The sequence below is a fragment of the Myotis yumanensis genome, unplaced genomic scaffold (genome assembly GCF_028538775.1).
Source record: "Myotis yumanensis isolate MYYU_CA2020_CCGP unplaced genomic scaffold, mMyoYum1.0.hap1 SCAF_8, whole genome shotgun sequence".
Classification (NCBI taxonomy): domain Eukaryota; kingdom Metazoa; phylum Chordata; class Mammalia; order Chiroptera; family Vespertilionidae; genus Myotis; species Myotis yumanensis.
Window position 1 is genome coordinate 16572381 of NW_027223759.1, and position 14226 is coordinate 16586606.

Consider the following 14226-nt stretch of genomic DNA (forward strand, 5'->3'; position numbering starts at 1 on the left):
AGAATCTGTGAAATTGTCTTGTAAAAAGTTGTTTGCACAACTTATTAGTAACAACTGTGAAAGTAGGAATTGTCACTATTATATGTCTGGCTTCATAAAGCAATTGGAAGGCATTGTTAATAATAACATGTTCTGCTCTGCTTACCAAGTTAAAGCAAGTTTTAAATGAAGCATCTGCAGAGAAAATATGGCTGATATAAAAAGCAAGCACAAAATGTTGGTGTTTAAATTTGTGATTTCTATTGCATAACCTTTTTTAACAATTTATTTTCTATTGATTTCAGAGAGGAAGGGAGAGGAAGATACAGAAACATCAAAGAGAGAATCATTGATCGGCTGCCTCATGCACACCCCACTCTGGAGATTGAGTTTGCAACCCAGGCATGTGCCCTGATTGGGAATTGAACCATGACCTTCTGGTTCATAGGTTGATGCTCAACCACTGAGCAACACCAGCCAGACTATTGCATAACCTTCTGTAGAATAATGAACCAAGGGAAGAACGGGAAAAACCTTGAAATATGGATGAAAATATTTTTAAATACTTTCTTAAATGTAAAATCATATTCGTGATTCTACTGTTGATTTATTAGTGTGAATTTAATCAAGTTACTTAAATTCTCTGTGATGCTATCTGTGAAATAGACATAATGATCCCTAACCTGATAGATCTGTGATGAGACTAATTAATGAATGACATATACAGCTGTCCTCACAGAGAGTAAGTGCTTAATATTAACTATAATTCATATTTTTTCCACAAACTGTTAATCTTTCCACAGGGAGGTTATAACACAAATATCAATTGGTTATTTCACAGTACCATCTACCCTCCTCCCAGCTTTGTCAACCAAAAAAAAAAGGGGGGGTGATGCAGCCCAAATGGAAGTGGGTATTGGAATAAATAGGCTGATATTTCTCATAATTTCATAGTCTCTCTTGGTGAGAATTGAAAGCAAAGAAAAAGAAGCCACTAAGTTATTGTAATAGCTATTTATAAAATACTGGTCTTTACTCAGACTATGATACTCATATGTTACAGACATTTCTAAAACAGCTCTCTGTTTTGTGGTTTTCAGGCTATAACTAATAAAGGGGATTGTTTTAAAACACTCTATGTTCTAGGAGCTGAGCCAGGGACCTTCAGTAAGCTATCTTATTTAATCTTTGGAAATCATTATGAGGAAGCATATTTGTTTTTTATTGCTGTAAATAATAACCACAACTTTAGTGGCTTGAAACAAAACAAATTTATTTTCTTACAGCCCTGGATATCAGAAGTCCAAAATCAGTTTCACTGGACTAAAAACAACGTGTTGGTAGCCTGGGTTTCTTCTGGAGGGTCTAGGGGTGAACTGGTTTCCTGCCTTTTTTGGCTTCTAGAAATAGACTAAATTCTTCAGCTTGTGGCCCTGTCCTTCATCTTCAAACTCATCATCCAAAACTGTTTCCAACTTGATATCTTCTCTCTCTTACTCTGGCCCTTCTCCCTCCCTCGTACATATAAGGTTCTCTGGATGACACTGGGCCCACCTGGAGAACCCAGGATAACCTCCCCATTTTAAAACCCTGATTTTAATCACATCTCTGCAGTCAGTCCCCTTTACCATGCCAAGAAACATTAATAAATTCTGGAGAAAGTACATCACATCTGTGAGGATAAGGGGTTGATTTTCAGTCTATTGCAGGTAGACACTATTCTACTTACTTTTCAGATGAGAAAAAATATAATAACTAACTCCACTTGAGAAATACAATTCAAAGAGACTGAATAACTTACCCAAACTCACCAAACTAAAAGTGGTTATTGGCATACTAATGTAAGTCCTTCTGACCCTACTGCTGTTTCTACTACACAATCCTGCCCCCAAAGTAGAAAGAAAAAGATCAAGGAAAGGTTCCTTCCTTAGGAGTATATTTTTAAATGGTTTCATTGGTTAAAATATTTATTAAATATTTTTATTGAATAGCTACTATATACTAGTAAATAAGACTTAATTTAGATGCCGAGAGGATATATGAATCAGACCTAGTCAGCCCCAGAAATCCCCTATTTTAGTCATATATTTCAATGCCTATAACTCCTAATTCTACATCTACAGACCTGGACAAACTCAACTATCTAGCTGACAACTCCAGTTTCATGTTCTCTACAGTTTTTCAATTTGCCGTGTCTGGAACTGAACTTTGGAATTCTTCCCCTGCAAATAAGTTTAATCTCTCAGCCTTCTCCACTTCAGGAAAGAGCATCGCCCTGCTTCTCTCCCTCATAGCCCACAGCTAACAAATAATCAAGTGCCTGAAATTTGTCTCAAAAATGTACCCTAATGCTATTTATGTCTCATTATTTTCATTAGCCCCAGACTTCTATCTGGTATCTTCATTTCCATTCTTATATTGCCTCAATCTATTTTCCATACATAAACTCCTCTGAACATAAATTGGATTATGTCAATTCCACGGTAAAATACTTCAATAACTACCTGCTACATTTCAGGCATACCTTGATCTGTTTAGGACATTTGTGTGCCGGTTGTCCTGGAGTAAATAGTAATAGAGCCTCCATTCACTTTTAACATTCTTCCATTTAGACAATAATTTACATAGCCACCCTATATTAGGGCTTTGTGTAATCGTTTCTCTGCTTACAATTTCTTCCCAAAGCCAGAGCCTTTTTCCCCTAGGACTCATTGGGGCCTGCTCTGGAGTCTCCCCCATAATTACTTTTCTTCAAAAGCTGAACCACAGTGTTTAATCCTATACTTAATTGTTTTGTTTGTTGAATGTCTGTTCATGCTATTAGGGTATACGGAGAGAAGCAGGCCCATGCTGATGGTGTTTACCCCGAGACACTCCAGTTAGCATAGAACCTGGCTCATGGTGGGTGTCCACAAAATATGCATTGAAGGATTAATGGCTAAGTAAACGTGCCATACAGTCAGGGAGTTATGTAAACACACAGTATACCATTTACATCATAAAAATGTGTTCAAGACACCAATGACCAAAACTAATATGGAAGAGGAAGAATTACTTCTGTTTAAAAAGAGAGGTTGACCAGGGAAGGCACCATAAGGGGAGGAAGCCCAATTGGTGCTGATGAATGAAAAAGAAACTATGAGAAAAGATTTCCAAGTAGAAGAGATGGCATTTGCAAAGGCAAAAAGGTTTAAAACAGTGATTATTCAGGGAACTCAAAGCAGTTTCTTTTATTAGAGTATACAGTCTTGCATAAATGATATATTAATGCCATGTATCCCTAAGGACAAAACCTAAATTATGGAAAACACTGCAGGAAATATAGAGAAGCACTAAGACATTTGAAACTTAGCTTTGTTTTCATGTACAGCTTTAGGATGCTTTGAGAATTCTTATTGCATATTTAGCTCACCTTATAAATTATAGACATTCTTAGATAAGCAAATCACTTTTTGAAGAGTTATATTTGAAACTTCATTACCATAAAGAATCCTCCCAGTAGTGAGTTTGTCATGCAATATTCACAAAATTATAATACATAATCCATAAGAAGCTATATTGAGATTTATGGTATATAAAGCTAAACTGGGATTTTACTTCAAATAATTCTTTTAGTTTTCATTTTTAGAGTTAGCTCAAATTTCTTCTTCTAGATATGTATTCCTATTCATTCTTTGATTGCAAAAAAACAGGCTAAGACTACTAAATTAACATTTTCACATTTATATTATACAACTGCAAAGATGACTATAATTGTATGATTTATAGAATATCAGGTCATATTTAAAAATATATTTTTATTGATTTCAGAGAGAAAATTAGAAGTAGAGAGGGATAGAAACATCAATAATGAGAGAAAATCGTGGATTGCTGCCTCCAGCATGCCCCACACTGGGATGGAGCCTGCAACTCGGGCATGTACCCTGACCAGGAATCAAACCATGACCTCCTGGTTCATAGGTAGATGCTCAACCACTGAGCCATGCCAACTAGGAAATCAAGTCATATTTTGATGTAAGAGTTGAAACAGTGAATTAAAACTCAAGTCAGGGGTATATAACTAGAAGGAGAAGTTTCTTCAAGAAATATCCTTGGCATAGATAACCATAAATGGTTTCCTAAACATAAAACATGTATACCAGAAATTGAATACTGGTGGACTACAGGACATGAATGCTTTATTTGGCTCTCAGAGCAGTTCAAAGTTTGAGTCAAGATTTAAATTTGGAGAAGTCACATAAACCATCCAGTTCTAGTCCCTCTTTAAAAAATTGAAAACTGAGAATACTGGTGGGAAAACGAGTCTCCTACAGTAGTTGCTCTTAAGTTCATCAGAATCACCTCCCCCATCAGCCCAGGTTCTGAGACCCAGACCACTTCCCTCATGTATGTTACATACCCGAAACCTTGTGCCATACCACTAAAACCCCCAACCATTAAAGACCAATTAGCACTATCAAAATGTCTAGGAAAGTATTAGAAATTTCACATTTTGTAATACTGAAAATTGAATGTACATGCTATTTTCAAAAATCATCTAAAAATGGGACAATTAAGACATTTAATCTCTTCTTCCTTGGGTTTTGTTTGTTCACTAAATAGCACCAAAACTAATAAGAAGCCAAACAAGTCCAGGATATATCTTCAACACAGGATATATCTTCAACACAGGATATATATTAAAGCCGATTTCTGTGAGGACCTAGGGACCATAAAGCCCTCTTAACACCCACCTGCAGCTTAACCTATGACTTGGTTTTATTTTTTCAGACTTTCAAGAAAAATTTCACTTCACACAATAATTTCATGCCTTACATTTTTAAATCATGGAACTAGACAATGTTCTGGGGCTTTTTAATGCACCAACAATTTTAACAAGTTGCTATACTCACTATTTTTAAAAAAGGATTCACCACTCCCCAAACTTTTCTGGACTGGGTCCTTTCCATGTGATTTTTATATTGCTTTCCTTTCCTTTTATATGCACAGCAAAACGTTTTATGAAGATATCAATTTGTATGTTATGCTTGCCTCTTCAGAATAAATGGAAAAATCTGTGTGTTTCTGTCTGAGCTCTCTTTGAAAGGGTTTTTAAGGGCTCTTGTTCAGTAGGACCTGACATTGCAATTCCAAGGCACAAGCCTCACTTAGGTTTTGTTTGAGAAATTGACATATTTCTCTAGCAGTGGAGGTGAGGGTGGAGCGTGATTTCCTTTTCCTGTTCCTTATCAAACACAGGTCTGTGTATTTTCCCCCTGGCTGGTCAGATATTTCTCTTGTCCTCTGGTCACTGTAACAATCCAAAAATATATAAGTATATCATGCCTTTGATCTGTGGTTTGAGTGTAAATACTTCCCTATACTCTATCTTTAAATTGCAAGCATAATATACTTAAATAGATGAAAAAAAATTGACATGTTTTCCATATCGAAACAGTTCTAGATCAGGAAATAGAAAGCTAGAGAAGTCACTTCCACAGGAAGGGATGGGCACGTACCTTAGCTATCTGGACACACCAGTTCAGAAGCAGCTGGGAACCAATGTTATCCTTGTGTTCGTGGACGTAATCCAACAGGCAGCCATGGGGCATAAGCTGTGTCACCAGCTGAATGGTGGGGCTCAGACACACCCCCAACAACCGGACTAAATGTGGATGGTCCATGCTTGCCATGATCAGAGCTTCCTGTAAGAAAAAATATAACACCATCATTTCAATCCAAAGTTCTTTACAAATATAGTTAGTTGCATGGCACTAGTGGTGCTGATAAGGATTTTGAAATGCATTCTCCCTTAAGAAATCAATTGAAAATAAAGACATTATGTTGCTATTATATTCTTAGTGATTTAACTCAAGTAAAATTAAATAAAAATAAACACTATACATGTGTCAAAGTAGAAAATACTTTAGAATAAGTGAATATAAATTTAATAGCAGTATTTTCTCTTTTGTAATACAGAGTATATTAATTGTTATTTACTGCCAAATAAGTAGAAATGGAATCCTGCCTTATACCATGGATTTTTCACCTTTGGTCTTTGGTTCTAGAGTACAGTAATTTATATAAATACAGTTATTTACATGTAGAATAAGGTGATGCAAACTTAAGTCACCCATTATTCATAAGCAATATACCTATTGTTGTATTTATGTGAAAAAATAAACATTTTAATAAATATTTTTCCTAAGTCAGCCTTAACTCAAATTTATTTTATTTTCAAAATTATAAGTGACATCTTATTCATAGAATTATAAAATTTGAAAGCTAGTTGAGACAAAAAAATTGTTTATTCCAAATTTATTAAACAAGGAAACATTTCTATTTTTTATCATAATTATAAAGGCACTTTTGCTTAATGGATATAGATTTTAGTGCATCCTAAAATGAGTTTCCAATGAAAAGTTATTGAAAATGTCTTTATATGAATTTGAAACAGATATGACATTACACACACATACCCCCACATACACACACAAACAGGGGTATGATACATATATGACGATTACAATCAGTTTACCTATATGAAGGTTTGTTCATTGTACTTGAATAATTTCTGTAGCTTTAAAATTTTTTCAAACCAAAAAATCGAGGACAGAAAGCTATATTGAACTTCTTTTTAAGATGGCGTAGCAAATTGAATACACACATTTACTTCCATTTGCTCTTAATTCCAATTTAGTAACAATAAAGGAATTAATAAAAAGCTAGAAACCAAATATCATACAGATGAAGCAACAAGGAAAGAACACTAGAAGTAGGAACTGGCTTGGCAAACATAAGAAATCTGAAGCCTAACTTGGCAAGGGGGAAACTGAGAAGAAATCCGATTGACACCACGGGTACACACAGGCGTACACCACCAAAGGCTCCAGGAGTGTTAGCACCATAAACCTCGGTAAGCCGAGCAGGGGGGCATGCATGACTTGCGCAAGATTGTGTCAAAGTATATTTAGGAACAACTTGGACTACTGATCTATTCTTCCCTCCATCCTTAGGAGAGAGTGACATAAAGCACTGTGAACTGTACTATTAGGCACAATAGAAAGAGAAGGACTCTGACAAAAATATTAGACTTATGTAAATTAGCAGATGCTGAAAATTGGGAGCACTCTCTAGTTCCTTCTTCCAGATGGAGCTGTGGCTTCAAAATTCTGAGTTTTGTTTAAACCTTGAATTCTATACCCAGGAAAATGTTAACAAGGCGAGTAGATATACAGGCATGTTCAGACATATCTGTTCTTAAAAAATTTTATCTCAGGTGCTTCCTTTTTCTGTTAGATGTGTGTATTAAATAAAGAGTACATTAAATTGAGGAAACAAGGAAATAGCAGTGATGGAATATTTCAGAATAAAGGATGTGCAGCAGAATGAGATAACAACATTCAGGCTGGAATAGAACATGTCACTCTGGAAAGGTGATCCTAGAAGATGAAACTGATAGAATACCTAATGAGATTAAAGTGCATTAAGAGCGCCCGGCTGGTGTGGCTCAGTGGTTGAGCATAGACCTATGAACCAGGAGGTCATAGTTCAATTCCTGGTCAGGGCACATGCCTGGGTTGTGGCTCAGTCTCCAGTGTGGGCATGGAAGGCAGCCGATCAATGATTCATCATTGATTTTTCTCTTTTTCCCTCTCCCTTCCTCTCTAAAATCAATAAAGTATATATATTTTTTAAAAGTACAATAAGAGCATATCTACTTTTCTAGCAAAGGGGAAAATCAAATTAGTGATAGATATATAAAAAACTAAGCAAAAATTAAAAAAAATAATTTGATGTGAAACAAGAATTGCACAAGAAGATAATTGTATTTACTACAGAACACAGCTGGAAATAGTTATATTTCCACAACAATGTAAACACGGAATGCTGAAATAAGCAAACATCATATGACTAAATTGGAAGATGAGGGGCAGGGAGGTACACTTTAGCAAAGTGGTGATGGAAAGGGTGTAAAAGATATATTCCTATTGTTTTAGTGAAAAGTTAATACTATATGATGCATAAAACCAAAAAACCAGGAGTTGACAGTATAAACATATTATTTAGATATATGGAGCTAAGCTACAGGAGAAATTGCCAAAAAGTTGGAAGTGATTGCTTTGGTCCATGGAAAATGGGGTCGGAGAAGGGAGAGGTGGGTAGCTAGAGACTGCTGTTTTTCATCTTTAGCCTTGAAGAAGCACTTGGCTTTTATTGTTATTATCTTGAAGCTATTTCTGAGGCTATTACTCTCATTTAACCTCCACTACTGTTTTAGTGGTGTTGAGTTCAGTTGAGTTTAACGATTATTCACTATTATGGGGTGTGTCTGGTGGAGTATATAAATTGACTGAATCTAGCCAGAGTCTTAGGTGAGGTGTAACATTTTAGTGGTTGAGTAAGTACGGGTGGGACAGTATGGGCACATGCCTGGAGAAAGGAGTGATTCAGGTCCACACAGAAGAAATAAGCTGCTAGGATGGCATCAGCTTTACTCAAAGAACCTTGTTTTAGAGTCAGTTTTGCAGAAGCTGAAACCGTCATTTCCCAGATGCTTCTGCAAAATAGGTTAACCTATTTTGCAAGTAGGTTAGGTCCTCCAATTCCCCTTTCCCGAGACACCCCAGGAACCAGACGAGTCAGAACACCAGCTTCTATGCTTCCTGGCTGAGACCACCACAACAACACCTTGAAGATGGGAAGCCCAGAGAGGCATCACCTCTGGCAAGGGCACTGGCATTCTCAGGGGGTGCCAGTCAACAGTGCCAGGGCTAGGACCTCTCAGTGGCTGCACCTGGGGGCAAGAGCTGGTAAGAAAGGACAAGGACCCTGTAGATACCACAGGTGACTGAACTAGGAGACTGGTTTACAAGTGTGTATGAGATACCCAGGAACCTCCCAAACTATTTGGGAAAGGTTTACTGGGGACTGGAGTTTCTGCAGAATCAGCAAAGCCAGAAACTTGAGTTATTACGATTGATGTGGCCCCAGCTAGATCAACACTTCGGTTTTACTTACTGTATATTTCAGTAAACATGTGAAGAAAAGCAAACCACTATAGTTTATAGGAGAGTGCAGAGAGGAATGACAGCCAAGTTAAATGACCTGTTATGCAATCCAGTACTAAGATTAGTTGATTAATTCAACATTGATCAATATTAAGAGTGTAAGTCAGAGGGTCCCTGTGCTGATATGCATACATAGAAATATGCACACACATCAACAAATAAGCAAAACAGACAATCAAATGAGTATCTAACTTAGTCAAATACCAAATTAAATATTTAATTAGCCACTCAGTATCAGCTATCTCGTTAACTTAAATGTAACCTGATTGTATTCTCTCTATTTTTCTTCTCTGGTAGCTCTGTCTTTCATGTGCATAAGGGTCACCTAAGTTTATCCCAAGTGTAGCATTCTTGATCCCACTCCCAGAAAATCAGGTGCAGAAATGGATCAGAAGTCTGCACTTGTATCAAGCTCCCTAGATGAAGCCACTGTATGTAATAGGAAACTCTGAGAACTTCTAGAATACCTCCATTAAATCTGTGTCCCTATAATCTATTTCAAAAGCAGTAACATGCAACAGTGTTTTGATCCTTTTTATAACCCTATAAAGCAGTCAAAAGAGGTAGTAATTCTGTGCTGTAAAATGAGGGTGAGTAGGATTGCTGCCTCAGATCAGCTCCCAAGTGAGTAACAGGGTCAGTTTTAAGACTCCAGCTTTCTGATTCTTAGCGCAGTGCTATTTATTATGACAGCAAAAATATGATTATTTTTACTTCAGTTCCGTCAGCACTCCTCACTGTAGATGCTTGTCTTTTAACAAGAAGACAGCCTCAGACACCTGAATTAGCCATACCTCTATAAATGGGGTCTAATTCTACTTTAGTTCCCAAGAAGCAACTAAAGTCAAACAACAAATTTGTGCTTACAGTTAAACTGCTATCACTTATGATATGCTTTCAGAAAAAGACATATAAAATCTCTCTGATTTCCTAAGAGTGTTATCTGGTACAGACCATTTCTTAAGATAAAGAAAATAATAAAATGTCAGGTAAAAGAGAGATTTTGAGTTTATTTCAAGCTTCTTTTTAGCATGGAATATATAAACAATAGGTGTGCTTTTTTCTTTCCAACTCAAGGAGTAATAATTCTATTCTAAATATGCATTTGAAAAGTTTACATCAGCAGAATGTGAAAAAATCACTTAAAAGTTCTTTCTAAAATATCTATTAGTAAGTCCTGGCAAAAAAGCTGGGTTGTATTAAGGAAAATTGCTCATTACACTACAAAGAGTATTTGAAACAAAATTGCAGAGTATTTGCATAATAGTTCTCTTCTTTTTTTTTGAGAAAGAAAAGATGAACAAGACACTAATTGTAGGTTTTATTTTTTCATAAAGAAAATAGCAGATGGCTTTTTTGAGGGATAGGGAAATAGATAAAGAAATGAGAATATGGATTCATTTAGAGCGATAGTGTGATGAAAAAGAAAAAAAATCCAGTATTTTAATAATAGTGTTGGGTTTCAATAAATCACTCTGTGTTAAAACTAATAATGTGTGCTGCTCCATATTTCATGTGGCCCATGGAAAGAATTTTGGAATCTTTGCTGTTGTCACTAAAAAAAAATATCACCAAGGCCACTGGAATAAGTACAATTTGACAGGTGCATTATCAATTTTTCCAGAAATAAAATTATTAACCATCTTTGTTTTCCCTTTCATACATTTTTTCTTGGGGTGAATTAAAGGATTTTTTCATTGGACGGGGGGGGGGAGATGTAACAAGTACTACACTGAAAACTAAAGCATGAACATTTTTCTTTATAATGAGGTCTGGTTTGTATAAGTACATTTTTTTTAAAAAAACCACCAAGGGACGACCAAAATCTCTGAAGCGTGTATACCATTTTTTCTCTAGCTTATGCTATTTGTTTCTCTATTTTGGTCTGAAGGGAAGACATTTCTCTACAATAATAAAACTGAGCAACGCCATTTGTCACATTAAGGCATCATTTTGCCCAGCCTTCAGATGGTTATACCTTGCCACTTAAACTTGTTTTCTCACTCATATTGTTTAACGGTTTCACAAAAAGAAAATAAACACACACATATGGCTAGTGAAAACTTATGGACTATTCTGTTTTATAAAAAATGTTAACTTCAGCCAAACTTTTACTGTTTCATTATATCTATGGACCATTAATTCAATACCCTCCAGCCGAAAACAGAGAAAAAAAATATCATTGTAGCAGGGATAAGGAAGATTAAAAAGGGAGATAAAGAAGAAAACATACACAATTAATGTAGACATATAAAACTGTGCTTAATGCAAGAGTCAGCGCTTATGAATGCTCCAAAGGAAGGCTCCTAAAGACAGTGATGGTGATGAAGAAAACAAAGAAGACAATGGTGATGGCACTGATGAAAATGGAATAAAATCATTGGTCCATAATAATGTTTTACAAACCTGTTTTGCTGCAGATGCTACCCAGATAATAAAATAAATGAAATCTCCATTCCTTCCCTCATGTCTAGAATAAATAATAATTTACTTGTGGAAGTAGTGAGTAGCAATTAGGCTGAATTAATGCCATCAATTTGTTTGTCCACATTGTTCAGTGGTCTTAGCAATCCTTCCAATCTTTGGTACATTTTTGTGGCTCGAACAATCCAGATTAGGATCTTCCCAACTTTTAGAGCCATCCTTTTCTTCCATTTCCATTCCACATCATTCACCCATTGGGAGGTAGAAACTTAGCTTTAGATATTACTTAGACATGCTACGTGATGAAGAACTCTGAGAATAATTTCACACAAGGTATAATTCTACTTTCTCACTATGTTCTCTACATATCCCTTACTCCTCATTGGACTGAATTTCCCTTCATCCTCGTTTTATTTTCTTATCCTTCTGTTACATATTCATCCACTTAAAACATTTATTGAAGACCTGGCACTGATGAAAATTGGGTCTAAAATATCATCTCTACCCTCATGAAGCTTTCCTTCTACCACAAGAGCCAACAAATAAACAGAGAAACCAAATAAATATAAAATAGATGTATCAATAACAATAAATTATATTAAGGATTATGGAGAGAATAAAGAGGGCATTGTAATAAATTAATAAAATGGTGTTGAGGAGCTTTAGATAGGGTTAGTTAGGAAATGTGTTCTGAGATCTGAATTATGAGAAGAAGCCAGATAGACAGATGCAAGGAATGAGCCTAAGAACTTTGCAAATTTTGGAAAGTCTGAGAAAACTAATGTGCCTGGTAGGGGCCCAATCATGAAAGGCCTTGCAGTCATGGGAAGAAGGCTGAAATGATTCATACTTTTTAAATGCTGCTTTCTGTGATGCTTTTCTCCCCTAGCCTGCACTCCATTATTAACGATTTCAATGAAAGCATTTACCATCATCAATGATCTTTTCCCATTGATTTTCCAGTTTTGCCACTCCTTGGCCAAAGGGTATTGCCACCACCTGAATACTCAAACTTTCAAATGTTGTTAGAGAAAGGTATAGATTCATGGGGATTTGTCCTAAATCTTCTGCTCTGTTTCTCCTAAAATAGCCCTCTGTTTTCACTTTTAATTTCTTATTGACTCTTTATTACATTAATTATTATCTGTATCGTTGAACAGAAAAATAAAAAAAAACCTTTCTACCTGTCACAATATTTACTCTGTAAAATGTACTCTTGACATCATTTCATTTTGTTTTCTTTAATCATTTACCAGTGTTTCCTTCTAGTACAAGTTCAAGCTCACTCTCTATTGTCACCTTTAAGGTATATTTTGATGCTCCATAGTCTAAAAATGAAAGTTCCTTCAATTATGTCATTTCTCTACTTTGGAAATATTTGCTATTCTTACTTTGGCTATTTGTTTATTTTATAGTCTTTCACTCCTTAGGGCTCTAGTTTTCTGCAACTTTGCTGCATTTTTAGTGTTCAAATTAGTCTTGAAAAAGTCACCAAAACCTCCTTTTCATTGGTCAGCAGGTTTATTCTCTCATTCATACATTTTCCTGGCATTCTGCACTATTTTACTTCACTGAACACCCTGCATTTTCAAACTCGCTCTCTGTCTGATGTTACTCTTTTATTCTAACCTAATTTGTCAGTCTTTCTGGGTATTCTTATTATAATCATTGACACCTGCTTTTCCCTCTCATGCCTTAAATATGAAATGCTACAATGGCTTTAGGAAATATAACATAATTAGCAAACACCTGGAATCAACTGAAAAATTGTAGTTTTTCAGAATTTGATTTCATTTGAAGCTATTTACGTAACATTCCTATTTACTAAGTCAGAAAAACACAATCCATTACCATTACATCCAAAAAACCTGTCTGAAATATCCCAAATATGAGAATTATGTGGTGCCCTTATTCAAAGCATTTTTTTTTTTGGCCACTTGTGTGATTTCCACTGTCATCTCTGAGCAGGAATTAACAGGTCTTTATTTATGTATACCTTCCATACTGTAATACCTATCAGAGTCTTCTTAGACTGTTAACTTAAGTGTCTGTCATCTCTAATGATTTTTCTGGAAGAAGTAGTATTAGTTGATCATTAGTCTATGGCTAAATTCGTGTTGAGTATATGGCTCATAGTAAACAAAATCAATGTTATTTTATTAATAAATGAACAGTATCTTTATTATATTCCCTACTTCCCATACCACCTCATCCATATTTCAAATGTCTCATATTGACATAGATATCCTGCTGAACTTCAAATTTAAGATTCAAAATAAAATCCTCCATAAGAGAATGTCTGCTAACTCTATTAATTTTGTAAGTTTCAGAAACATTTTCTAACTTGGTTTTAAAATCTTAGGTTCATATTTGGCACTCTCATTTTTATTGTTTTCCATTCCATCCAATATCCAATATTTTTGCCAAGTCCTAATCAATGCTTATTCCAATGTGGCTCAAACATGTATCCTTCTATATATTTTGATTCTGATTCCTACTTAAGTTCAGCCTCACATGAGTATGATAAAAAGAATGCTGATTTTGTCATTAACTCTAGTCTGTTTTTGCTATAACCTACAAAAGTATCTGGATTTTTTTGGAGTACTACACAGAGAGCCTTAACATTGCATACACTCAATAAACATTTGTTGTATTAAACTGGATATGTTGAAAATTGCAATAAACTGTGTAATGAAGAAGCTTAGACTATGCTCCCAGCTATGACTCTAACGATCTGTGGGACTGCCCTGCATATTCGTCCTTGCCCTGCCAG

At 35.5% G+C, this 14226-nt stretch overlaps 1 protein-coding gene across 4 annotated transcripts in view; it reads right to left on the reverse strand.

Moving 5' to 3' along the window:
• Nucleotides 1-14226, reverse strand: part of ERBB4 (erb-b2 receptor tyrosine kinase 4) — a 901667-nt gene that overhangs the window by 148458 nt on the left and 738983 nt on the right. For all 4 annotated transcript variants that reach the window (XM_070422057.1, XM_070422055.1, XM_070422058.1 and 1 more), the window contains exon 20: nt 5478-5663. In XM_070422057.1, the coding sequence (XP_070278158.1) occupies nt 5478-5663 (186 nt within the window). The remainder of the gene's footprint in view (nt 1-5477; nt 5664-14226) is intronic.